The sequence below is a fragment of the Lampetra fluviatilis genome, chromosome 11 (assembly GCF_964198595.1).
Source record: "Lampetra fluviatilis chromosome 11, kcLamFluv1.1, whole genome shotgun sequence".
NCBI classification, from domain to species: Eukaryota; Metazoa; Chordata; class Hyperoartia; order Petromyzontiformes; family Petromyzontidae; genus Lampetra; species Lampetra fluviatilis.
Window position 1 is genome coordinate 249,277 of NC_136285.1, and position 26,490 is coordinate 275,766.

The 26,490-nt window shown below is 47.9% G+C and overlaps 1 protein-coding gene across 1 annotated transcript; it reads right to left on the bottom strand.

Annotated features, from left to right (window-relative positions):
- Positions 1 to 1,071: 1,071 nt before the first annotated feature.
- On the bottom strand, positions 1,072 to 12,867 carry MGST3 (microsomal glutathione S-transferase 3). Its single transcript, XM_078860721.1, has 6 exons — positions 12,804 to 12,867; positions 10,710 to 10,826; positions 8,357 to 8,430; positions 4,584 to 4,641; positions 3,092 to 3,164; positions 1,072 to 2,459 (listed from the first exon to the last, which is right to left on the bottom strand). Exons 1-6 carry the CDS (start codon positions 12,864 to 12,866, stop codon positions 2,350 to 2,352), a joined length of 495 nt encoding a protein of 164 aa, XP_078716847.1. The 5' UTR covers position 12,867; the 3' UTR covers positions 1,072 to 2,349.
- Positions 12,868 to 26,490: the final 13,623 nt, after the last annotated feature.

Here is a 26,490-nt window from a genome sequence, read left to right on the forward strand (position 1 = left end):
TTATGTTGATTAACTGTGAATTAATGTATGTATTTTGAACTTTTTTCGCACTGTGAGTGGCGAACCGTACTAATCAGAGCGGGGCTGGATAACTAAACATAAAAACATTCCACTGTATGTTGATTAACTGTGAGCAGCCAATAATAGGTACTGAATATTCTCAGAGCAACATAATGTATGTACAGAAAACTAAACACAAAATCATTCCACTGTATGTCGATTAACTGTGACTAACCCAACCAATAATAGGTACTGCAAATTCTCAAATTAACATGATCCATTGCAATTTATATGACATTAACCCTCCTCTGGTCTTGTGATAGTCTCACAGTGATGACATCACCTTTACTTTATAGCCAGATTTGTGAAGACTTCTTCACAAATCTGGCTATTTCCTGATGAGACTGGTTTTAATCACCAGCAAAACGTCGTACTCGAATTGTAAATTGTTGGTTTACTCTCCAACACACAGGTGTGCTGTAACAACTAATTGGCACGTTTTGTTTACGTGACAAATCTTACTAATTGGCTGTCGGAAGGTGGTGGGTTTAACGACACATTTATAAACAACACTTTATTATGCAAGCTGTCACGATCTGTCTAACCCTCATGATGCAACAGACTGTCGAGCTCCTGCACCCGTGCTAATTTAATCACTCCATCTTTGTGGTGGATGCCCTCTCGGGCACATTCCTTCATTTGGCTGCCACTCCATTGGATCCACCACCTTCCAACATCAATGTATGTTTCTAATACATTTACTCACATTCCTGTCTCCCAGTGTAATTCCAAGTGTGCATCTCTCCATGCTTCTTTGGAAGAAAACATGAATAAGAGGATATGTGCAAGTTGGTCATCATACCGACTTAAAAAAACGAGAATGGCAGAACACGTCGCTAAAAAGGAACAAGGCCAGTGCTTGAGACTAATGGCGACGTCCCCAAAAGTACGACCACCACAGATGGAGCAATAAAAAATCGTCTCGTGTGCAGGTGCTGGGTGTATTGTTGCATCGCACAATTGTGAGTTGTGGCTGCAGCTTGGGGAGGCCTTCATCCAGCAGTGGACTGATCATGGCTGATGATGCAGGAAAGAGTTTAGCACTATAAAGGGAACCAGTGTTACAACATAGCAATTTTAACTTTGAGAACTGATATTTGTTGCTATATGCATATCTTATAACGTGAAAGTGTTTGAATAAAAAAGTTAACTGCAGTATATGCAAACTATTTTTTATTTCATCCCAAAAATTGGCTGACATTTCTGTTAGAGGTAAATACAATCACAAACCCATTTAAGAGCAGCACAAGGAATCAAATACTGGCCACATAAAGTCCTCTCCCAAAGTGATTACCATACTCGGTGTGACAATAGCAACGAGCCACCCTATTTCTATAAAGCAAAGGAAACACAAACTCACGCAGTACAAATGCGTATTCAAAAGACATAAACCACAAACACATTGAGTTCATAGGAAATGGCAATTGGTTTTATACTTCAGCTATGGTCAGGTCAGAAAAGTAGAATTTATTTTTTGGTGATAGTCAAGACATACTGCAGTTATTTGAAATGGCTAATTATGATAATTTTGTTACAGATCACCAGTGAGAATTGTTCTGAGCTCTACAATAATAATTGACGAGTTAAATGCCCGTGCCAATGACAATTAAACATTTTTGGCCATATTGGGTGGCGGAGGGTCTTTACATATATTTTATCAGATCATTATGTGGTGGCTTAACCCACAAAATCAACGATGAATATAAAACGAAGTGTACCAACGGCCAAACATACTTCCGTAGCCTGGCTGTTTTACAAGTTATCTTTCCCACACCAGTGATCCAATGTAAATAAGCAGACAATACACCTTCAGAGCTCTCTCTCATACACAATGCATCAGTCACGTGGCCGTTTAGATGCTAATTATTTTTCTGTATTGTCTTCCATAATAGAAGATTTTGGGTTGGTCGTGAAAGCCTACGTGTTAAATCTGTATTGTCTATTATATATTTTTGCAATGAATTATGACCCATACCGAGAGGATCCTTGCATATGGCATCTGGCAGTTCACCAGCATTGGATCAAGCAAGCCTGGCTGCTAATGGGACGTTGAATGTAAAAACTAAAACAGTTTGCTTGTGTTTAAACAATGCTACTAATAGTATGCACTCCCAGAACGCTGTGGCTGAAGGGATGTGTAAAAAATACTTGTATTTTTCATATGGAGGGATAGATATGAGGTATCTTGTTGCTTATTTATTTTACATTTTATTCTCCATGATACCTTTAATTATTACTTGGCGGTATAATTAGTGTTGGAGTGTTTTATGCTGACATGGTGTTCCTAAGTTAGCGGATCGGTGCCCAGCCCAACTGGTGCACCGCGAAGCAGACCGAAGTTCCAAGCAGGCCAAGCAGCCCCAAGTTACCGAACATCCCGCGCATTCGCTTCCTCGGGTCTGTGAGAGGAGAAGATGAGCGTTTCACTTAACAAGTGTACATTCAGATAATTGAATGTTCAAGCCAATACAATTATTACAATTCCATTTACAGCAAAATTTACATATCATGGTAGTTCTTATACTACACCCAAGTTCAGGACAAATTTGATTCCTAAACAATCGAGTCTGGTAGACCCTACTAGATTGACATTTCTCTTTCATCCATACTCTGTTCAACCACCACACAGCAGGTCACAACTCACTTGCCCAGTCACCCACTTTCACTCACTCACTCACTTTCACTCACCCACCCACCCACTCACTCGCTGTGGTTACTCTTCCCATGAACTTCACTCATTGATTCCTCCTCCCATGTTGAGGACAACACTGTTTTGTCTCTTCCAGTGTTGACTCATTATACTGCATATGGCAACAACAAACGCACTCACCCACTTACCCACCTACTCACTGACTGAACACACTTATCCAATCTCACCCACTCACTTAACCAATCACTCATCCACTTCTATCGCTATAATGATTGCTGTTCTGGTCATTTCACTCGTTGATTCCTTGACCCGTTTCAAGGTCTTGGTCTACCAGGCTGACTTTGTTTTGTATCACTTGGTCAGTGATGAAAATACTCTTACCACCTGTGGAGTAGCCATGAGCAAAAACGAACCGGCCAAGGATCCACACACCACCCAGAGCGCTGGAGATCCGCTAGAGAATGGAAATAAAAATGTAAAATTAAATATTACATCACATACATTTCACCATTATCAGGCATGGTCAATCCACTGCTGGATGAAGACATCATCAAGTTAGTGCCACCTCTCATGATCCTGCGAATGCAACAATCTACCCAGCCCCTGCACACGAGTTGATTTCATCCCTCTTTCTCCGAGGTGGATATCCTCTTCGACGCTTTAAATTCCTTGGCTGCCACTGTTATTAATCTTGACGATTGTCCCATCACCCATTCTAGCCATGACGCGTCCTGCCCAAGCCCACTTGCAACTGCGGTGGACGAACAGTATGCACGACGGTGATACACGGATGTGTTGGCAGGGCGGAGGAACTGGGGCAAGGATCATGGAAGACCTCATCTGGAAGCCCCTGGAACCTGCTAGTGGGTTCGAGAAGGGAGGTGCAGTCAGAGCGGAGCCAGGCCACACTGGGGAGCATGAAGGCAGCTGAGAGTGGGAGCTTCATGGCTGCCGGTTCTGTAAGTGGACTCGTCTCGTCGCTGTCGCCTTCGCCGCCTTCGTCACTGCCGTCTTAACTAGATATTGCGCGGCCGAATAGTTGTTGGCTGTCTCAATCGGTACCATCAGTGTTACATGGTCAGGGTTGTGTTTAGGCTAGGCTAGACGACTAGGGAGAGTGCGAGGGCAAACCTGTGAACCTGTTAAGGCGTTAATAAAGAAGGTGCTCCTGATAAACCTTGTCTCCTGCTCTGCTGACAATACAGTAGTTTAGATGACACTAACCTGCGAATGCTCTTTAATCCACGTTTCCGTTTCTGCCTCGCAAGTAATTGGAGGTATCATTTTACTTCACTGTGAACTAATAGTTTCTAGTTTTAAACCAGGATGTGCATGTATTTATTATTATGAGTCATATACGAGTTTGCCGAACAAAATTAAATACATTTGGGGATAAAAAAAAAACAGAACAGAACATGAGCAGGTGAACAAGAGCAGAGTGGACTGCTTTTTGAAAAAATGTATTTAAAAATAAATTCAACATAGCAATGTGTTTAAAGAGGAGTTTTCATGAAGTGCACACCGTCTACGATGACATTATCATCATAAGTAACCATTGATAATGCTGTGGGTGTATTAACTGTAAAATATTACGCACCATCTGCTTCTCTCACAGTGGACATTAAAGAACCCATGTGCCAGCGTCACGGTTCAAATTGATACATTTACACTGCAAATGACTCAATTGGTATTACACATTGCAACATCGTCCCCCACAGTGAAACTACTGCAGACTGTGCCTGTAACGATGAGAACCGTATGCAATACGAATGATAGCGCCAATACCAAAAATGTACGAATGATCATCATTGAATGGTCAATCCAGCAACAGACACAGTGATGCAGGCAAGGCAGAGCAGTGGTGAACACGTACTGGATGCTGCAGGCCGCCTGTCATGAGGAGGAATAGGAAGACCGGGTAGCCCTCCAGCCTGCACAACACAACAACGCGATGCAATGTTTTAACAGGGGATACGCAATGTGATATATTGTTATTCGTGATCTTACTAGTAAAATGAGTCGTCAACAGTGCAGTATGGAAGACTCGGTTTGCCAGACTCTACTGTGTTTTACTACTGCAATTCAGGTTACAAAAATACACTCATGCACTTACTCATCCACCCACTCACCAACTCACTTATTCACACTCACCGAACACCTCATCCACTAAAAGATCCATTAGAAAATGTCATGACTGCTGTTCTTGATGAACTTCTCCCCATCTGAACAATCAAAAAGAGAACAGGGAAAGCGCGCGGTAACTGGCTGTCACCGGAGGCGATCGCAGAGAAGCAGATCCGGAGGATGCTGCAGTGTCTCTGGAAGAAAACTGGTTTGGAGACTGTCCTCCTCGCTTACAGAGCCACCTGCAGATCTGGCTCATGACGCCATAGCTTTGGGGCGCGTCGTGAAGTGTCTGCCGTTTTCCAACTACCCATTAACTAATAAACTCAGTCTGTGCAAAGAACTTACCATGTTCTTTTCCAATAAAATAGTGATGGTAAAGATGGCAGTTTCTAACTCGAAGGCAACGCATTCTCTCAGTCTGCCATCTGAGTTTGAGAAATCTGGAACCAATGCAAAACTCGAGACCTTGGCACCAATGTCAGTGGCAGAGGTGTCGATGTTCATCACACAGCTGCCAAATAAGACATCGGCACTCGACTACATCCATGCGTCGATTCTCAAATCATGCTCGGGTGTGCTTGCGCTGCTGATTGTCCACTTGGGAAATCTTTAGTTCAGCGAGGGCTGTTTTCCAGACTGGTTCAAAATGGCGCAGGTAACACCGCTCCTGAAAAAAGCTGGCTTGAGCCATAGTGACCCCACAAAGCTTTGTCTGAAGCAGTTACTTCTCCATGTCGTTGCGACGAGGAGATTCAACCTGTTCAAATTGGCGTACCAAAAGTTTTACAGCACTGAGATGGCTTTAATAATGATCACTGATGATCTCTACAAGATCACAGATGACTGGTTTGCCACAGCATTGGTTGGTCTCGATCTCTCAGCCGCCTTCGACACTATCGACCATGAGATACTCATCGGGTGGCTAAGGTCAAGGTATCAGATATGGCCGATCACAGTTCGATCACAGTTCGTCAAGCTGGGTGACGAAGTCATCACCTATACCATGCCTAGTTGGCGTACCACAGGGGTCCATTCTCAAGCCCTTCGTATTTTCAACATACTGCTCTCCAATTGCCGAAGTAATCTTATCGCATGACATCAAATTCCATAAATATGCTAATGATACACAATTGTACACCATAGTGAAGTGAAAGTTAGATATAGAGAGCCTCGGTAACCTCGAAGATTTCACGGCAGCAGTGCTTATGTGGTTTGCACAAAAGGGAATGCTGCTTAATCCAGGAAAATCTGAGGTTCTGCTGGTTGGCACTTGGGCTCAGGCGAAATCATTTGTGGGAAGAGCTTCGGCACCATACTCGACCACATTCAGGTCCTGCAATTGTCTTATCACGGCTCTACAACACATTCGGCCACTGTTGAGTCGTAACATAACCAATATGGTGGCATGTAGCATAGTATTACTGCAACTCACTTCTCTATGGGATGTCTGGAAAAAATATTATCAAGCTATAGCGTGCACAAAATTTCGATTTTAAGCTTTCGTGACTTTACCGAAAGAACCAAGAAGGTGCACAAATTTCTTTGGCACGTGTCATGACGGGTACAGCAAAGATCCGACCATGTCCGTCCGGTGCTTGCCGAGCTGCACTGGCTTTCAGTTGCTGAACGAATACATTGCAAGGTCACGCTCATTACACACAAAGTGCTTGCCACAAATGAGCCTCAAATGAACCACAATACCTTGCTAATCTTGTCAAGGAGCATAAACCATCACGCACACTCAAGTCATTCTCGCAGAACCTTTTGGCTAACCATTTAACAAAGACGGTTACGGCATCGCGTGCTTTCAGATGCACTCCTACGGCCATCTGGAACACTCTTCCTTACAATATTGGGATACCACTTGAACTATGCACTTTTAAATCTAAATTGAAAACTCATTTCTGTAGCGCTGCTTTTTGTGTTTAGTTTAATGTTCTTCCCCTGCAACTCCGATTAGCATGGTTGGCTACATACAGTGCGAAACAATTTAAACATACATACATATTCACTCACATCCACTCACTCAATCATTCACACATTCATCCACTTATTCACACACTTACCCACTCAACCACCACATTGCAGGTCACCATATTTTTCTTTCTGCTTCTTCCTCACACCGCTTCACTTAGTAATCCCACGGTCTCTTTTCCCAAGCCCTTATAACCTTGCTCAATTCAAGAAATGTGTTAACACTTGAATCATATGTGATTTTTGGGTTAGGCCACCAAATGATCTGGACAAATTTGTACTGTAAAATTCTCAAATATCCAGCACAGCCAAACAAATAAAACGATCACTTATACAATCTTTTTACATACCTATTATTCTTATTGGTTCTTTTGGTGAAGTCACGTAGAAGGGAAATAATAAAATAATAGAAATAAAACATAATAAAATAAAAAATGCCTATTGTTTCCACTTCCTGGTAAGTTTAAGCACAATTCTCTGAATCAAATGTATCAATTAGATAAGTGATGTTTGGTCTGAAACTGCATCAAATCTTATCAGAACAAGATTCAGGAAGTCAGATTAAGTGTGTTAACTGACCTGCCTTTTTAAATAGGTGTCAAGACCTCACAGCAACCAATGAGATTTAAATAATGTATGAACTGTTAAAATGTATTATTCTTTTATTCTCATTTATGTGGGCCATATATGAGAGCCTGGTTTTGTGGCTATAGCCTTTGAAATGTGTAAGTTGGAACAAACTCCTACTGCAGCAAATAAAAAAATCATCTTCACTAACCTGCTTCCATTGCCTCTCTCAAAACCCATATTCTCTCTAGCACATCCTACTACTGCTACTTCCTGCCCCTGTCGCGCAGCTACAACCAGGCCTACTCCTATCACTACCCCGATCACTACCCAAACCCCTATCACTACCCCAACCCCTCCTTAACCACTGCCACTTGTTATCCTGTCACCATAACTACACCATTTTAATAACCTAAGTCTTTTTCTCAAACACTATCATATTATGTACAATTTTATATTTGTTTGTAAAGTGCCTTGGAATGAGGCCTTACAGTCTGTACAAGTTAAAGTCAACAAGGGCAATTTCAAAATGTTCACCCCACTGCTCCACAGTTATTAGTGTTTCCAGGCAGGTCTCCTGGGTTTTCCTGACAACTTTCCAGGTTGTTCTCAAGAATTATATTGTGAGACTGGGTGCAGGATACTCCCAGCCTCATCTTGAAACACACCTCCATTCTCCAGCCCCAGATGGTTCTTCCACCCATAAGATGGCACCTCCTCCTTTTAGATGGTGGACTCTTCTACAATGTCTTCTGCCACCAAAAATATTCTACCACAGAAATCTACTTCTGCAGGTTATGGCTTTCCACCGCTATTTATTTCAAATGTTATGATAGATGGTTACTTCTTAACAATGAGATTATTACATGGCATAACCCAAAATCAATTATGAATCAGGATATTGGCTAAGAAAACTTACTTGAGAAATTAACTACAGATTTGTTTACAGGAGCAATCTCCAAAATAAAAGTTACTCACGTATTTTGGTGGGCACGCTGAATGCAGTTGAATATATGGCCATGTTCCGGATCATTGCTGTACATTTCTGGGTACTGTAAGAAAACACACAGTATGACAATGCAGTTAGTTGCTGGACGCATGTGCATCAGCTTAATAAAGAGGTGCCATATACTCTACGACTACCTCTTCTTTTTCTGTACAAATATCCGAGGAAGTTTCTTTAAGAGAATCGTTAAGCACAGGCCCCCCGAGCCCTGTGTCTTCATATCTGCTTCTATTATGTGGATTAAATTCACCCTCTCTACTGTCAAAGTCCACCCATCTTTCCCTAATGTGGAAATATAGTTTTTATTCCAAGACGTCTCAAACGGTCATAAAAAGGTAAAAGGTTCAGCCCTGCAATTGCTTGCTCACGCCATTGCTGGCAGAGGGGCCTCCACTAGAGGGCGCTCCACAGGGTCTAGTACTGTAATTCCCCCATTGTTTAAGTGTATTGTAATATATTCCATAACAGATGCTTAAAAAATACACATTGTTGTATACTGGACCCAAAATACTTTTTTTTTAAACCATGACATTTAAGAAAAAAATATTGACACACAGACTCACAAGGTCAATATTTTCCATCGGCAGTTTTGTGGTCAACACCGTTGATTTTTTTTCGATTTTATTCATGCTTGTTTAACCAGAAAAGCCTCACTGAGCCTCAAGACTCTTTTTCAGGAGGGTCCTGCCAAGTTTTCTCGTTTGGGGGTGATGTTGCTGCTGTTTGTAATCCCAATTGAGTAATTTGCAGGTCATTTCAGCTTCGGGATGTTTGGCCAAAACCAGTGACACTGTATGTTTTTTTACTATGGCAGTAAACTGAAAAGCCCTGAGAAAACTCATGTAGAATAGGGGAACATACAAATTCCACGGAGAAATGTACCCAAGTCAGGAATCGAACAAAGTTATTCTTGCTGTGAGGCTCAAGAGTTAACACTTCTGCCCTCAGCGCTATAACTTAGAGTACAAAGCGAGTCGAAGCGAATGATGATGCACATTTGGGAATGAAATATATTTGCTTTTGCTCATTTAATAAATGTGCATGCTTTGCATTGGAACTGGGGCACATAACTAATGCTTGTGAAGTTGCACGCTTAGCCAAACTAAATGTCGCTTAAATAGCACATTGCATATTTATCCAATCAAAACAGCACGAGTACATTTGGTATTCGTGCTGTTCGAATAATGAAGGTCGATCTGCTTCACAGTCGGCAGTGGTTTCCCAATAGGAGGTGACGTTGCTATGTATTTTCTCAATTGAGTATTTTTTTTCAACTTTGGCAAATTTGGACCATGTTGGCGGCACATAATGACCTCCTTGTTTCCAATGATGTTACGGGATCTTTTTAAACGTCCGCTGTGTAGCAGACGGCACTTATTGCATGGTTAATGCACATCTTCACAATATTTACCAGTGTTTCCTGCTGGAATCAAACTGAAAAATCTGCAACAAGCTGGGTCATGTCACCAGCATAATTTCTTATTATTGGTGGTCAATGGCTCTACTATGTACAATAGCGAATGTAGGAAATAACTCTCCACTGTGCAGATAACAAACTAAACATTTCCAATGTAGAGATACGCATTTAAACCAGAGCGATGGCTTCTGAAGTCACTTCGAAGTCAAAATTCAGACTCCACTTTTTACTCGGCATTAAATCTACAGGGAACCATCAAACCCCTCCCAAGAAGAATAAAGTATTCATTTTATAAAGCGTTAGTCATACAAATTGCATCTCAAAACACTGTAAAATAGAGTGAAATTTTCGCACAGAAACCACAGGCATAGTGGAGGGCAGCCAGAACCAGTACCAACATTTGCTCGAAGCTTTGTGTTGCTTTATTTGGATGTTTGGCCGACTCCAGTAATGAGTGTTTGTGCACGCGAGGACAGCACCCAGAACTTCCAGGTCATCAAACCCTTATTTCTCACATATTTACATCACTTCAACAAATAACTGCGTAACAAAGCTGTTAGCAAACTGCCCGACGAACTAGGCCTGTAAAACGGTATCTGAGAAGCCAGTTTCAAAAGTCAGGAGCTGGTATCCGCTGCCAGTGGAACTTTAATAACGAATGCACCGATTAGTACACAAGACCATATAAACCGCACAGCAGGCGAAGTCACCTTGTGGCCAAAGCCGAGTCCCCTTGTGCCACATAGGGACAATTGTCCCTAGGGGTCTCCTTCGGATTGTTTGAAATTAGATGTGATGCAAGGCGTTTTGAGCTGTTTAAACAATAACCCTATGATGTATCATGAATATGTAGTGTTGTTCTTCTGGGGTAGAACATCATCACACACGAAAAAAACATGCAAACTCACCAGCACTTTATACTTCCTACGAGCCATGCCAACCCGTATGCCCAGGTAAGTCACCAGCAAAGTGCTGGCAACACCTGTCAACACCACACAGCCATACTCCTTTGACAGCACAACCATCTGGAGAAAGAGTCTTATGATTAGTGCATACATTTGAAGCATTTTCATACGGCCATTCATAACCACCACCAGTAACAACAAAAACCCAGCTCCACACACTATATACAAATATACTTCAAACATTTTGTGAAACATTGTTTAGATTGTTATTTTCTTGTGTAAATTAAACTCGTTTAGATATTTTTATGGAGGTGTTTATATTTGTTTTATGTAACATAATAGCTGCACCTTAATCTTGGATTGTTTCAACATAGTTTCTTTACCATAAGGCATCGTATATGAAGTTTCATTGAACTGAATGGACTATCTTCATATTGACAGCACATTTTGTAAAAACAACCGTACAGTTGTTGTATTCATAGTATTATTACACTTCATTTGGAGGTTTTGGGATACGACCTACATTAGCCAGGGTATTACCATTAAACTCAACAGTTTTTATTTGAACATATGAAGCCCATTGAGCTATTATCTATTTTTCAGAAGCGACGTGGCCACAAATAATAGCTAAACGAAGTGAGCTTATGTGGGAACTTATAGCAGCTAAACAATACATAAACGCATGCTTCTAAATGTGGAGGAACCGGATAAAATTTCAGGCCACCACAGGGAGGTAGAGAAAGAGAACGCAGACGCTAAATATACAGAAGGCGTCAGGGTCGGGATGGAACCCACGAGCACCTGTATACCATGCGAGGTAGTTAACACCTCGCCACCGTAGCGCCCCCTTATGAGAATGCGTGGTATGAAAAAAAATAGGTTTTTACCCTATCTGGCAACAGTTTTGTTAAAATGTTCAAACACCAAATAGATAGCTTTTGCAAGGAATAAAGTCTGCATTAACCACACGAACTGGTGGCAAAAACATGCAAACACACTTGCTCCCATAATCTATGCATTGACTTTTGATCCTGGGACCAGAAACAAGTCCCATTATATAGAATGAGTGGTGTCCGTTAGAGCCGTACTCCTTCCTGTCTCCAGAGCGTTTCACACGCGACAAGCGTCACGATGGCTAGATGTTAACTACCTTGCCTGGTATACAGGGAGGTCGTGGGTTCGACTTCGACCCTGACACCCGTATATTTGGAATTTGTGTCTCTCTCCCCGTGGTCGTGTGAATTTTTCTCCGGAATCAACAACATACGTTTAGATTATTTGACTGCTATACATTTCCACGTAACGATAAGCCACTTCGTTGAGCTATCATTTGTGGCCAGGTCGCTTCTGAAAAATATCTACGTAGCTCAGTGGGCCTTGACCTTGGTAAAAAAAGTTAAGTTTTAGTTCAATTAGACTTATATTTCATCTCAACATATTTGAGACGGCACCCCAAAGTGGCAGCTGTCCCTGTGCCGCACGAGGGTGACTCAGCACCTGGCCCGTGAGGCGGGAAGTCGTCTGCTGGCAACAGGGGGTGATGATTGCTGCTGTGTGTCGTGTATTGACTCACTGACTCGTGAACAATAAACTCTCGGCTTTAAACCCCACAGTATGCAGCTGTGAGCAGCCACTGTCTCACGAAGAGCACTCAAAATGTTTCAATCGTAAAGAGTCACTTCCAATATATCGAAAAACGTGTCACTCAAGTCAGCATATCTAAGTGTTTTTGAGGGACTAGAGTATACACATAATATACTGAGACACATACTCTCCGTGTACCCCACACAGGCTGCTGTCGGGGCAAGTGCTGTTGGCGGAGCATCTATGAGGGCCGAAACGAGCGGTCGGTCAGTCGCCATTGTTTCGCCGCTGCCGCTGTGCACAGCGCCATGCGCGCATTCCAACGCTGACCCGGCGAAGGCCCAGGTCCGGTTCTGATATTCGCCACTCATGTTTTTGACTTGAGCGGTAATCGACCTCGGGTGGTCAGGCTCGTAGTGCTAATCACTGCGCCACCGCTCCCTATACTAGAGAGATGGGGGGTGAGGTGAGGGTGACTCGCTCGCTCAAACGCGGGCGCCGCGCTTGTCCTACCGTGTCCACCACTGATGCTGCTGCTGCCAAACGCTGGAAGCCTCCCAAGGTGACCCCCAGCATGGGGGCGGGGCTCTTATGACGCCCCCGAGGTGGGGGCGTCACAAAAGCCCTTCTCCCCCTCCTTCCCTGCCCGCATTAACCCCCTCCTCTCTTTCCCCCCCCTTCCACCCTCCTCCCCGGGTTCAGAGCCCAGCGTCACCATCAGTACCAGATTTCGACTCTCCCCAGCACGTTTAGAGCAGCGAAACGCTACAACATTTCCCTTCTTAGTGGTGAGCGCACACCACTTGACTTGCACTTTAAAGAACGCAAGTTCGATTCCTTCTCCTGTCGCAGCAGTTGAATGTATGAAAAATTCCACTGCTATTAGAATCAGAATCGTAATTTATTATAGAGTAATCCGACGCCCTATGAAGCTCTTTTTTACAGATTTCCAGTAGGGACTGATCAGTAGTGGTGGGTCAATTATAATTGTACTTCTATTTTATCTGGGCCAGTGATTAACTACTCGTGAGTATACGAGCCTATAGCAGTATAGCATTGCACAATTGCAGTTGCTAGTGAAAGGGAGTCCACATGAGTCGTCGTGGAAAGCGGACCTTATTGTTCCAGCAACACAACTCACACACACTCGTAGGAAGCTCTTCCCAGCCAAGCCCCGAGCACACGTCACACTCCCCTTCATATATCCTCCTCCTCGTTCCTCTAAACCTCCTTTACATCAACACTGTCCCTTTGTCTCTTTCTCCACCTCTCGCTCTCCCTTTATTATCCTGCCAAATATCTCCCAAGTCCTCAGCCAATCGAATGTAGTCTCCCGCCTGGCTGTCCCAGCTATCGTTCATGCCCTTACGTGACTCTTAGCTTACTTGAATGTGTCCTTACACGACCTTTACATTAGTTAAAAAAATGGTCATGGTGGAACTATTTGAACGGATTTTGGTCAATAGCAGTAAAAATGCTGCACATGTTCATTGCAGTGAGGGCTTCAGTGTACACAATATGCGATGGAACAGCTAACACAAATTAATCATTAACAGCTAAGACACGTGTCTGAGGCATCATCAGCATCATGGATGAGATATCGACAGAAAAAGAGAATGCGTCCACTGAGGAAGAACTATAGGTACAACTAAAATTTGTATTCATCAGGTAAGGCCAACTGAGCTATATAGCTCGTTTTCAAAAGCGACCAAGCCACAAAGGATAGCTCAACACAGTGGTTTATCACGTGGACATGTATAGCAGCCAACTAATCTAAACGCACGTTGATTCTCAATGTGGAGGGAAAAACTGGAGGACCCAGAAAAAAACTCCTGCATACCAGGCGAGGGAGATAACATCAATTTTGATATGACGCTTTTGTGACTCAGGAATCCATACTCTTTGTTTCTTTCGGTAAGGTCACGTAGGTAGAAAAAATAATAGATCACGACATTTCGATCACCACACAAGCAATCGTTTTCAGGTGGGAGAGCAGCCTGTTTGGCTGCTGAAACAAGTCCTTATATATAGAGCCGAGAGGGGGGGAGGGGGGGGTGCCGCATCGGGCAAGAGGGAGGGGGCTAGAGATTGTGCCTAAGCGAGTGGGAAATCCAAAGATGGGAACCGAGATGAGAGAGGAAGGGGGGGTTGTGGTTGATGCACCTCCACGATGATGGAAGAGATGAGGAGGTGGCCATTGTATTGTGAGAGATTAGCATGTCAATGTGTAGTGAGTCCAACTGAGTCGCAGACATTATCTTGGGAGCAACACTATTTATTCACATACAGCACGAACATAAAACAACCTACGCTCGGGTCTCGAATGCCCATCTAACCACGCTACGGCAGAACTAGACACGGTTCGCTATCCCGGTCCGGACCACAAGCTGGGTCCCGGACTGCATGGCTAGAGGCTTCTTCTCCCCGACATGGATCTTCGAACACCAACACTTAAAGAACCTATGAGCTCCTCACGGAGCTCTCGTTATATGTTCCCGGGCTGGGGCTGGCTCCGCCCTTAGCCCCGCCCACCTTCCAGGCTCCTCGGGCTCCTTCTCGAATGTTCCCGAGAGCTCTCCGGGACCATGTGACCACCCCTCGGCCCCTGTCCACGGGTGGCCCCCCTCCAGTATCGTCCGGTCACGTGACAACAGGTCAGCCAGAGTATCATGCCCCAGAGTAACCCTGGCTGGCTGACGCTCGCTCTCGCTCCCTCACTGGAGCCGGCACCGCTCACCCAACCACCGCTAGTGTTGGTACTGCAGCCCGCAACCCGGGCTGCCCGCAATGACAACATTACCAGCCGTGACTTCGCAAATCCCGGCACCACACCGTGACAAGTACAGTCACTACAAATGTAAACGAACCAACGCAACGGTGGCTGTGCTAGTGAGACATCCAGCTCGTTAGAAAACGAGGGAAACAAACGAGGGACAACACCACATCGAGGGGAGGAGAGAGAGACACACACCGAGAGGCGCACCCACACACACAGAGAGAGACACACACACACAACACACAGAGAGAGAGACACATATATAGAGACACACACAGACAGAGACACACACACACAGAGACACAGAGAGAGAGGCACACACAGACACATATATATAGAGACACAGAGAAAGACACACACACAGAGTGAGACACACACACAAAGAAACAAACACACAGAGAGAGAAACACACACAACAACATCACAGTTATAGAAAGAGGCAACGTTGGCCTTGTTTGTGAGACATTTCGCCCGATAATGTAAAGACATTTAACTTGGTAATGCGACTCAAGAGTGTCGGAATTAACTGCTGACAATGGCAGGTAGGATGGAAACATCAACAACCAGTTAAGGCTTTACCTGGTTAATAACGTCCTTCCAATGATTGCTCAATTTGTACCCATCTTCTCGGTTGAAGTTATGTCTGTGTTAAAATATCTGTATGGCTTCATGAACAAATCTTTGATGGTAGCCCCAAGGTTTGCAGAGTACCTTGGTCTCAGAGAAAACAATGTCGTGTGAGCCCACCGCGTTCAAGCAGTGATCAGCCACGGCAGAGGTAATGGTTCTGCCGTGTTTCAAATCTGCCTTGTGTTCGCGAACACGGTCCGAGACATGTCGTTTAATTTCCCCAATGTATATTAGTATCTACTGACTATATTAGTACCTACTGACACTATAGTAGTAACTACTGACTCAATAGCAGTATCTAGGACTCTATAGCAGTATCTATTGACTCTACAGTAGTATCTATGGACTGCAGTAGTATTTATTGACTCTGCAGTAGTATCTACTGACTCTACAGTAGTATCTACTGACTATAGTAGTCTAATTACAGTAGAGTCAACCTGCGGTGTGAGCGGACTAGAGGCTATGGGAGGTATTGACAGAGGAGTCAGCCGACAGTGCGAATGGACTAGTGGCCACGAGAGGTAATGACAGGGGTATTAGCTTGCATTACGAAGGGATAGGTGGCTACGGGAATGATCGAGAATAGGAGCGTGGCCATGTGACGGAAGAGAACGGTAGAGTCTGCTGGTGGAGCGAGCATCTAGAGCCAGCGAGATGGTTTGAGAATGGGGGCGTGGCCTCTGTATATAAGGGAGATGCGCGGGATACCCGGGGCAGTTGTAGTGGGGTCTCCGCCTGTTCGAGTGAATGTGTCTCTACAATAAAGAAACCATCTCAAGACAAGTGTGTCAAGTCGTCATTACAGTAGTAACTGCACACATTGGGGAGCGGGGGAGAAGAGAACATCACGCTGTTCAGGATTTACCTCAGCGTGTGCTTGTGCAGCAGTAACTGTGCTTATTTTTTCCTTTTTGGCATTTTTAACGTGAAGGAGAACCTCCCTTCGTCGCCGCTCAGCAAGCTTGTTTGCGTTGCTAGGGGCGACCATCAGTCGGCATTTCCGTGCATGCGCCGGAGCGTGCATTGGCACGTGCTCAAAGTTATCATTATGATCAGCGTGCATCAAGTGTGATTTTATTAGTTGACATTGGACTAAGGGCAAAGACAAATAGCGAGTTTTCGTCCAGGGGCTTAGTTTGTTATATATGTGTACTTTGTTAAAACTTAAACCCAACAGTTTGTCAGTTAAAAGCTTGACAAGTGTAGTGAGTTCAACTGAGTCGCAGATGTACTCTTGAAGGTAACAAATGTATTTAACACCAACACACGGGGTAACTACCCCTTAACAGAATAGCAACCTATGGTGGTGACCACCAGGCTAACTACCATAATTACAATGTAACTAGCTACTACGGACTGGACCACAGCTCGTGTCCAGGTGCACGTGTTGGAGACTCCGTAGAACGTAGACGTAGACGAAGGTTTCTTCAGGATGAACAACCACGCCGGTCCCTCTGGGAGACCCGGCTTATATTCTCTGCGGCGTGGCTGACTCCGCCCTTGGCCACGACCACCTTCCAAAATCCTCGAGCAGGATCTGGACCCCGACCACGTGACCACCCTGAGCCCCCACTTGGGGCTCATTTGTAGACTTAATTGGTCACATGTTCTTTCGGGTTAATCAGAATGCCAAGGCCTTTAGTAACCCCATTGCTATGTCCAGCACTCCCACACCCTATCCTGTAGGGCCGGCACTGCACGCCAAGCGTGGTGCCATTTAGCGCTATCAATCAGCACTCACCGAGCCCCTGTAGGGCCGGAACGACACCGACACCATAGTGGTATCTGCGATGTCGTTACACCGCACGCCATGCCTCTCTAGGGCCGGCACTACACAGTGACATCTCACGATGTCGTAGCACTCAGCCGTCCCGGTTGTCAACTCCCCCTTCAACAAATAAACCCAATGAATAACCTCTTGTGTACCTCAACAAATAAATACCACAACCCATCTATACAATATGTACACTTTACTCGTCGGTTCTTTCGGTAAAGTCACGTAGGCATAACATAAAATAAAATACTTATGTGACTTTACCGAAAGAACCAAAGAGTATGGATTTTTGCAGTCACGAAAGTTTCAAATCAAGAATGTACACTATATACAAATATACAGCAACTAATGGGGAAAGGGGACAAAAGTACAGAAGAACAATAGGCAAAACAAAGGAAGAGAGAGAAAGATAAAAAAAAACGCAGTAACACGTGAACCTCGGGATCTGCTCCACCACCAGCATATCCCACCACAACACCCGCAAACACCATGAAGGCCAGGTTCAGCCAATAACTAACACGGCCTGCTGAGTGCGACAACCAACTGACGGTGTGGAAGCGTGTGTGTATGGGGATCACGGGTACACACCTCAGCTCGCTGGACACATCTGACACTCGGCCCCTGCGTAGTGGAGATGGGATGAATTCATGCAGTGCGATGAAGGGCTTGAGGCGAGAGGGATGTACGAACCAACTCCGCCGACCCCACCAAATTTGAACACACTAGGGCTGAACGACCCGAATCACATCAACTGGCCCCCTCCAGGATTAAAAAAATGTGTGTAACGTACCCACTGGTATCTGTGGACAGTGCAGCCAGGCTCTGTCTGCAGAAAGACTGAGACCCCTCTGGAAGCCTCTCATGCTTCAGAAAGCCTCTGAAGAGTAAAGCGCATGGAGTCTGAAATTTCGATTTAGCCTTGTTTGGCGCAGGTCGTAATTGGATATCAATCAGGGGGTCGTGTTTTCTTCTGTACATTAAAATAATGGTGAGTAGCCAGTGGACACGTGAGGGGCCATTCTATAGGCAGCCAGGACCCTGGGAACATGCAAAACCCAGTCAAGCTGGGACTCGCTGACCTCATGGCTCAACATGGAGGTCAGAGTCCTCTGCAGCCGCTCCACCATTCCATCTGTCTGGTAGTGGTATGGCAACGTACGTACTTTCTTTTTTCCCAACAAGTCGCACACCTCCCGCAGCAATTTAAAATATTTTCTTTTGCCCTGATCGGTCAAAATACGCTCAGGGGCACCCTTGTCCATCATATATCCATCGAGAAATGCCTCGGTGATGGCCGCCCCGACTGGTTGTAAAGCGGCCAGGCCATTGGCCAGCGCGAAAAATATTCGACGCCCACTAGTAAATACTTATTCCCACGAGGGATAGTAGGAAATGGACCATGGATATCGAGAGCGACCAGCTCATTTATTCGGGAGACCTGAATTAATTACAACGGTGGACAACAGGGCTTAGACGGGGGCTTCCGCTACGCGCACTGCACACACCCCTTCGATAGCGACATCTCTGCCATGCCAGGCCAAAAATAGTCGAGCTTAAGTGTGGCTAGCGTCTTATGCACACCCAGGTGTAACAATCAGTCGTGCACCGCTCAGATGACTTTACCCCGTAGGGCAGTAGGCACGACAATGTTGTAACGGCGCAACCCTCCATCCCAATGCGTGAGCAATCCACCTCTGTGGATGACAGAGGCTACACCCTGTCGATCCCCACCCCACTCCGCCTCCTTGACACGGCGTCTTAAATTGAACAGGGAAGCGTCCTCAACCTGGAGGCATCTCCACTCCGCATGGTCCAAGCCAATAACGGCGTCACGCGCCATGGGACCATCGGCCCTCTCAGAGGAGTCAACCTTGGCTGACGCCACAAGGGGAGGAGGTGAGTCCTCAGCAGGCGCCTTACAGCGCCCAGAGCCCGATAAACATGCGCACCCGTCGCTCAATTGTAATTGTGACAGGGCATCCGCGTTCGTGTGTCGGGTATCTTTGCGATAGGAAACAGTAAAGGAATAATCCTGGAGGACGTCCAACTAACGTGAAAGTTGGCCAGATGGCTGATCAATTCATAATGCATACTGTAGCGCTGCATGGTCAGAGTGCACCTCAAAGCATCTGACATAAAGATAGGGGTGATACTGTTGCACAAAAAAAACAATAGCCCAAAGTTCCCGGTGTGTGACACAGTACCGTTGTTCGGCCGGAGACAGCACTCTGCTGCCATATGCGACAACACTCTCGACACAATTGACAACTTGAGACAGAACAGTGCCAATTCTGGTGTTGTTAGCATCTGTATCAAGGACGAACGGCAAGGAAAAGTCGGGGTATCGCAGGGGAGGGGCGTTCACCAAGCCATCCCGGAGCGCAACAAATGTAGCCTCCTCCTCCTCCTCCCAATGGAACTTCTGACCCTTTGCCATCAAGGCGTGGAGAGGTTTCACGATAGTGGCGAACCCGGCGACAAAACGGCGGTAATAAGACGCAAAAGCAATGAAACTGTGCACCGCCCCCACCGACGTGGGGGTAGAACAAGAACGTACACTGGTGGTTTAGTCTGGTTCCGTCGCTATCCCTGATTTACTGACTATGTGATCAAGATACCGAACAGATTTTTGGAGCACGTGATGCTTCTGCGGTTTAAATTTGAGGTTCGTTGCACACTTTTAAGAAAAACAGCACATAGCCGTTTCAGATGTTCTTTGAATGTACGGCTAAAAACAATAACATCGTCGAGATATATCAGGCACGAGTCCCACTGGAGGCCAGGTAGAACCAGTTCCATCAATCGCTGGAACATTGCCGGCACGGAATGAAGACCCATCGGAAGTTAATTAAATTAAAATAAGATTTGTGGCGTACGAAAGGCTGTCTGGGCTTCGAGGATTCATCTAGCGGCAACTGCCAAAATCCGGATAAGAGGTCAAGAGTCGAAAAATAACGTCCTACTGCTAGAGCATCCAGGAAATCGTCTATCCGAGGAAGAGGGTACGCGTCAGCCACAGATCTTATTAAGCTTATGGAAGTCAGCACAGAAGCACAAACTACCATCCTGCTTTTTGACAAGAACAACCAGGGCTCCCCATGGGTTGGTGGATGGTGAGATGATATCGGCGGCCAACATTTCATCAACAGCCAACCTTATGTGTTTTTTTCCATAGGGCTCAGCTGGTAGGGGTTCTGCTAGATGGGAGCGGCATCGCCCATATCATTATGGTGACTCAAAAGCGTAGTGCGGCTGATGTCAAATTTGAACAAAGTGTATCCATCCATTTGTCATCAGAAACTTATTCCGGCTTTGTATTCGACATGACGCCCACACCCCCAACGATGTTTCCCACGCGAATCGTGGCCGACGCATGGGCTAGTACGGTGCCCTCCTGAATGACAGACATATCCAACCCTGCATTCAGGACTTGAATGAACGGTTCCTGGTCATTGGATAAAAAAATTCTGGGCCCCCGCCAATGTCAACCCACGAATGGCTTTGTTTGAGGGTCCTAGGAAGATTCCTCCTGCAGTCGCCTCCTGGTCTAATGGCTTGCGCAATCGTAAGGGAACCAACATCTGCGTGCCGGGGGGAATCTTTACGGTCTTGTACAGTAGCGTTGGCTGTGCACAATCGAGTGGGAGAAGGCAAAAAGGCCATTCGACGGCCCGAAGGTAACTCAAGGCCACCTTGATCTATCAACATTTTCAGGGGAATCTTCCCCAAGAAGTCAGTCCCAAGCAAGCAGGGAACAGCAAGGGACGTTGATACAAGAACTGGTCCCGTCAATTTGATATCTCCAATGCACACCTCCGCTGTTATTGTCCCAATAATGCCCAATGATCCGCCGTTTGCGGCAAAGCACGGAACCCCGACAGGACATAGGGTACGACATTTAGTGGGAAAAATGTAAAAAATCAACTCGCATGCACCAGTGTCGACGAGCATTCTAATTTCAACCCCCTCTATCAATCTGATAACAGCAGATGAACCTGCAGTCATGTCAACCACTCTATGGGCCAACTCTGACCACTGACCCAGTTGGAGTAGCCAGTCAGCCTGAGAAACATCCGAACCCTCATGCACCGACACATAATTGGAATGAAAACCGACCGGACGCGACAAGTGAGGTGGATTCAGGGGCCGAGTGCAAGATGTTTCGCAACTCGCCTTTGGGTATAGTGGAGTGGAGGATGGTCGGGCGGACGACGGCGGTGGTCCTGGGAGGCGTCGTCGCGGCACGCAGCAGCCCAACGAGACGTGTCCCAGCAGGCCGCAGTTGTTGGAGCTCATGATGAACTCGCTTCCAGGACGAGGAGAGGTCTTTCACCATCGAAGTTGTTCATCCCGTCACACCATGCCGTCCCCTCACCAGCCTCCACCTTGGGTCGATGCGCAGGCTTGGATGGGCTCCACATCTTCGGATGTATCACGCGTCTCAAGAGGCACGGTACATGCCACCAACCCCTTATGTTGTTTGAAGAGCTGTTGCACCTGGATGCATCTTGCAACCTTTGAGAAGACAAGTCACCTTCGTCGACGACCGGCAGAACAATGTTGAGGTCCTTTGCCAACGTCAACATTCTCTCGAGGACCAGCGAGTTGACTCCGTCGTGGTCTATCTTCGGGAAGGCAGCCTTTGCTAGCACCAATAGTGCGCTACGGAAGGTGAGGGACATCTCGACCTGCCTCTTTCTCCGCGCAGCGAACCTATGGCGCACATTTGATGGCAGTTTGTAGATTACCGCCATTTGAACAAAGGCTTGATGCAGCGTGGCTATCTCCGACGATGGAATGTTGAGAAATGCTGCTAAGGCATCGTCATCAAGCGTGGCGGGCAGCGCTCTCAGTGCCTCTGCCTCCGTCCACCCCGCCAAGTCACTGTTCATCTGGAACGGCGCTTGAAGGCCACCCAGTAGCCTCCGGCGGCTGTAAATTATTTAACAAAGGGCAGTCGTCACCTGAGAGATGGAATGTCAACAGGCGAAATCGACGCAATCTCATATTTGGCGGGCTCTGCGCTCCACGAGCAAAATGGCGACCGCTTGTGCGGGCTGCGCCACGGAAGTTTCCCGTTGGCGGGAAATGGCGACGGGATGCTCGACCCCAGGCGGCTGCGGTGCTCTCTCCTCCACTGCTGGCTCTTCACGTTGCAGCGACGATCACCGCCATGGACTCGAGGAGTTCCGTGAAGCGGGAGCAGAAAGTGCGGCACTCTCCCTGATAGCGATAAGCTGTCGCTGGGATGTTCGTCGCGATGCTCCACCGACAGCACCTCACTCCATTTCTCCGGGGTCGCCATTCCAGGGGCTGTTTGAGGAATTATGTCTTTGTTGTCCGACGTCCTGGTATATAGTGTGCCTCGTGTAAGCATAACCTAACTCGGTTATTTTACTAACAAAATAATATTTGGCCACTTTCGACACCAGTTGTAGTGAGTTCAACTGGGTCGCAGACGTACTCTTGGAGGCAACACATTTATTTAACACCAACACACCAGTGACCACCAGGCTGACTACACTAATTACAACTAGCTACTCTGGACCGGACAACAGCTCGAGTCCAGGTCCACATGTTGGAGACTCGGTGGAATGCAGAACGTAGACGTAGACGAAGGTTTCTTCAGGATGAACAACAATGCCGGTCCTCCGGCTTATATTCTCTGCGGCGTGGCTGGCTCCGCCCTTGGCCACGACCACCTTCGAGAATCCTCAAGCACGTGACCACCCCTAGCCCCCACTTGGGGCCCCTTTGTAGACTTAACTGGTCACGTGTCCTCTCGGGTCAACCAGAGTGCCATGGCCTTTAGTAACCCAATTCCTACGGCCGGCACTCCCACACCCTATCCTGTAGGGCCGGCACTGCACGCCAAGCGTGGTGCAACCATCGCTATCAATCAGCACTCACCGAACCCTCTAGGGCCGGTACTACACCCACAACATAGTGGTATCTGTGATGTCATTACACCGCACGTCGTGCCTCTCTAGGGCCGGCACTACACAGTGAAATCCCACGATGTCACTACACAAGAATAGGCATCTACACACACAGACAAAAATTACTCTTATATGTGTAGGGGTGTTATGGAGGAGCTGTATGTGTAGGGGTGTTAGAGAGAGAGCCGTTATGCATGGCAGCTTATGGGAAACAAACACAGTGGGCGGGGCTACGTGAGTGCACGGGGGGGGGGGGTGCTCTCAACGACGTCCGCACCAGGCAGCCCGGGGCCCCATCCCTCAGCGGGGGTGGAGTATAAAGGGGGATGTGTCAGAGGGCTCGGGGCAGAATGTTTAAGTAAACTCTTGAAGACCGAAGGCTGCCTAGCTAGAACCCTGGACTCTCCTGGGACGCCGCCCTTGTCAGGGCCGCGCAGGACCGAGCCAGCGGCGTGGTCCCGTGAACCAGAGCCAGGACTCTGGGACTCCGGGTACCGTAGCCCGACTGACCAGTGTCGGGCCAGACAGCCTCCCCTAGCCCAGTATTTGGAGGATTAGGAGGCAGGCTAGGGGTAGCTAGCCGTGTGTTCCCAGCTATCCGGGTGAGGGGGCCGATACCCCCTCCAGTACTGTATGTCCCCAGTGACTGTTGTGAAATAAATACGTGTGTCTCTACTCGGATGTCCACGCGTCCTCAACGGTACTACATCTGGTGACAGAAGTGAACAACAACGAACATGGACACGCGCCGAACAGCTCGGGCCGGGGTGCAGGAGGCGGAGGACACCGCGGGAAGTGCGGTGCCAGAGACGGCTGATGGAGGCAACGAGCAGCCGGGGCCGAATGCATCCTTACCGGGGCATCGGGAGGAAGGGGAGTCGCCATCCGACGGACTTCGGCTGGCGCACGCGAGGCTGGCGGAGCTGCTGTATGCTGCTGCCGCCACACTCGAGAGCATCACTCGGCTTGGGGCTGCTGGACCGCCGCGGGGCGAGGACGGCCGACGACCGTTGCGCCTTCCCGCCATTTCTACTGACTACAACTTTGAATCTCCCGCCATCGCTGCAGCAGCTGCCGAGGGCGTGGCCAGCCTCAACCTGGGGTCCGACATCGGCCTCGCAGGGGCTGCCGCGTCACCACCAACGGACGGAGCGTCACCATCAGCGCGACAGGCGATTCCATCTGTCGTTCGTGCCGACGCTCAGCCGAGTTGCGGGGACAGCAAAGCGCGGGCCTCCACGGCGATCGCTGCGCTACACCAAAGGCTGCCCCCGCTGAAAGAGTTTGTAGCTGAGGAGGGCGACTGGGGGGGGTTCCAGCGGCGCTTCCTCGCGCGCCAAGAAATGGCGGGGTGGTCGGACGCCGAAGCCCTCTGTGCGCTGCCGGCGCTCCTCGACGGCGACGCCCTCGCCGCTCTTACGTCGGCACCGAGGGACAAGCGCTCCACTCTTCAGATGGTGCTGCAGTTGCTGGCTGGGGTCTACGGACCTTCGGCGGAATGCAGACAGCGATTTTACGATCGCCAGCGGGGTGCAAAGGAGTCGCCCCTCGCCTACCGTATGAGCCTTCTGGCGTTGGCAAAGACGGCCTTCCCTCGTATGGATGACCAAGGCGTGGACGCGATGGTCACTGAGAAAATTCTTCTGCTGGCGGACGACCTGGACATCGCCATCGTCGCACAGGAGGACACGGAGATTGGTTCCCTCCAGACGGCGCGGCTCCTCCACGCTAACCTCCTGTCACAGCGACGGAAGGCCAGCAGGGCAGCGGCCGGGCGTACGGTGGCTGCCGTCACCCCCCCGATGGAGGAGGTCTACGCCGCCGACTTCCGACAGCAGCAGAGGGTGGGAGTACGGGCGGGCCGGGATGGGTCGGGCCGCTCCGACCGTCCGTCATCACCGCCTGCGCTCCCGCGCTGCTATAACTGCGGCATCCGGGGCCACGTCGCCTCGGGGTGCCGCTCTTCTCGACAGCGGGGGACGACGCCTCGCTGGGACGCCGGCTCTCCTCCTCCTTCCAAGCTCCATCAACATGACCCGGCGAGTCGCGGCACCCCACATGTTTGGCCAAAGCACACACCCGTTACACACAAGCACACCGCAACGAACGGGGGGTCAACATTGCGCACCGTCGGGCCAACACGCACCACTATGGGGACCCAAATGGAACCCAGGCAGTGGTCCGTGTTGGCCCACCGCGTTGTGGCGGCGTCGTCGGGGTCGTTGGCCGTAGTAGGGCACATTGACGGGGTCGAAGTGCGTATCCTCGTCGATACAGGAGCGTCGGCGACTATCATTTCGGAACTCATATACAACATTCTCCCCGTCCAGAGTCGTCCTTTGCTACCGGTTAATGTCCCATTCTACGCTGCTAACGGGTGCTCATTGGGTATCATGGGTCAGATTCGCGCACAAATTTCGATCGGTGATATTAAATTGTCCGGCCCCATTTTTGTTTCCTCCTCGCTGGCGGTTCCGTGCCTGCTGGGGACGGACTTCTTGGGCAAAATGCCAATTCGGATTTTGATTGATCAAGGTTGCATTGAGCTCCCGTCGGGACGACGGATGGCGTTTTTGCCTTCCCCTACTGCGGCTCGGTGGGCGTTCGCGACGATACCGGCGTTTGTCGTTCAAACGGTTCGCGTGCCGCCGGGGGCACAAATGTTGGTGCCCCTAAAACTTCGTAGGCCCTTCGCTAAGGGTGTTGGGGATCAGGGTGTCCTGCTGGGGCCATCTAGGGCCGGGGTTAGCGGGCCGCATTTAATTCCCGCCCAGACCATCGTAAGGGGGGACGGGGACCCTTTCATCGCGGTCCTCAATGTGGGGTCGCAGGCCGTGGTAATTCCTCAAGGGACCGTGCTTGCTCACACAACGCCGGTGCCCTGCGAGGAACCTGTCGCCAATCACATTGGCACTGCCACTCTGCCGCTTCCACATTCGGACACCGATGAAGGGTGGCTTGAGGCGCTTTGTGCGGGATCGACGGACCTGTCGGATGTAGAGCGTCAAAAACTTAGGACACTCCTGCGCGAATTTGCCGACGTGTTCAGTCAGAACAAATTCGATTTAGGCTGTACCCATT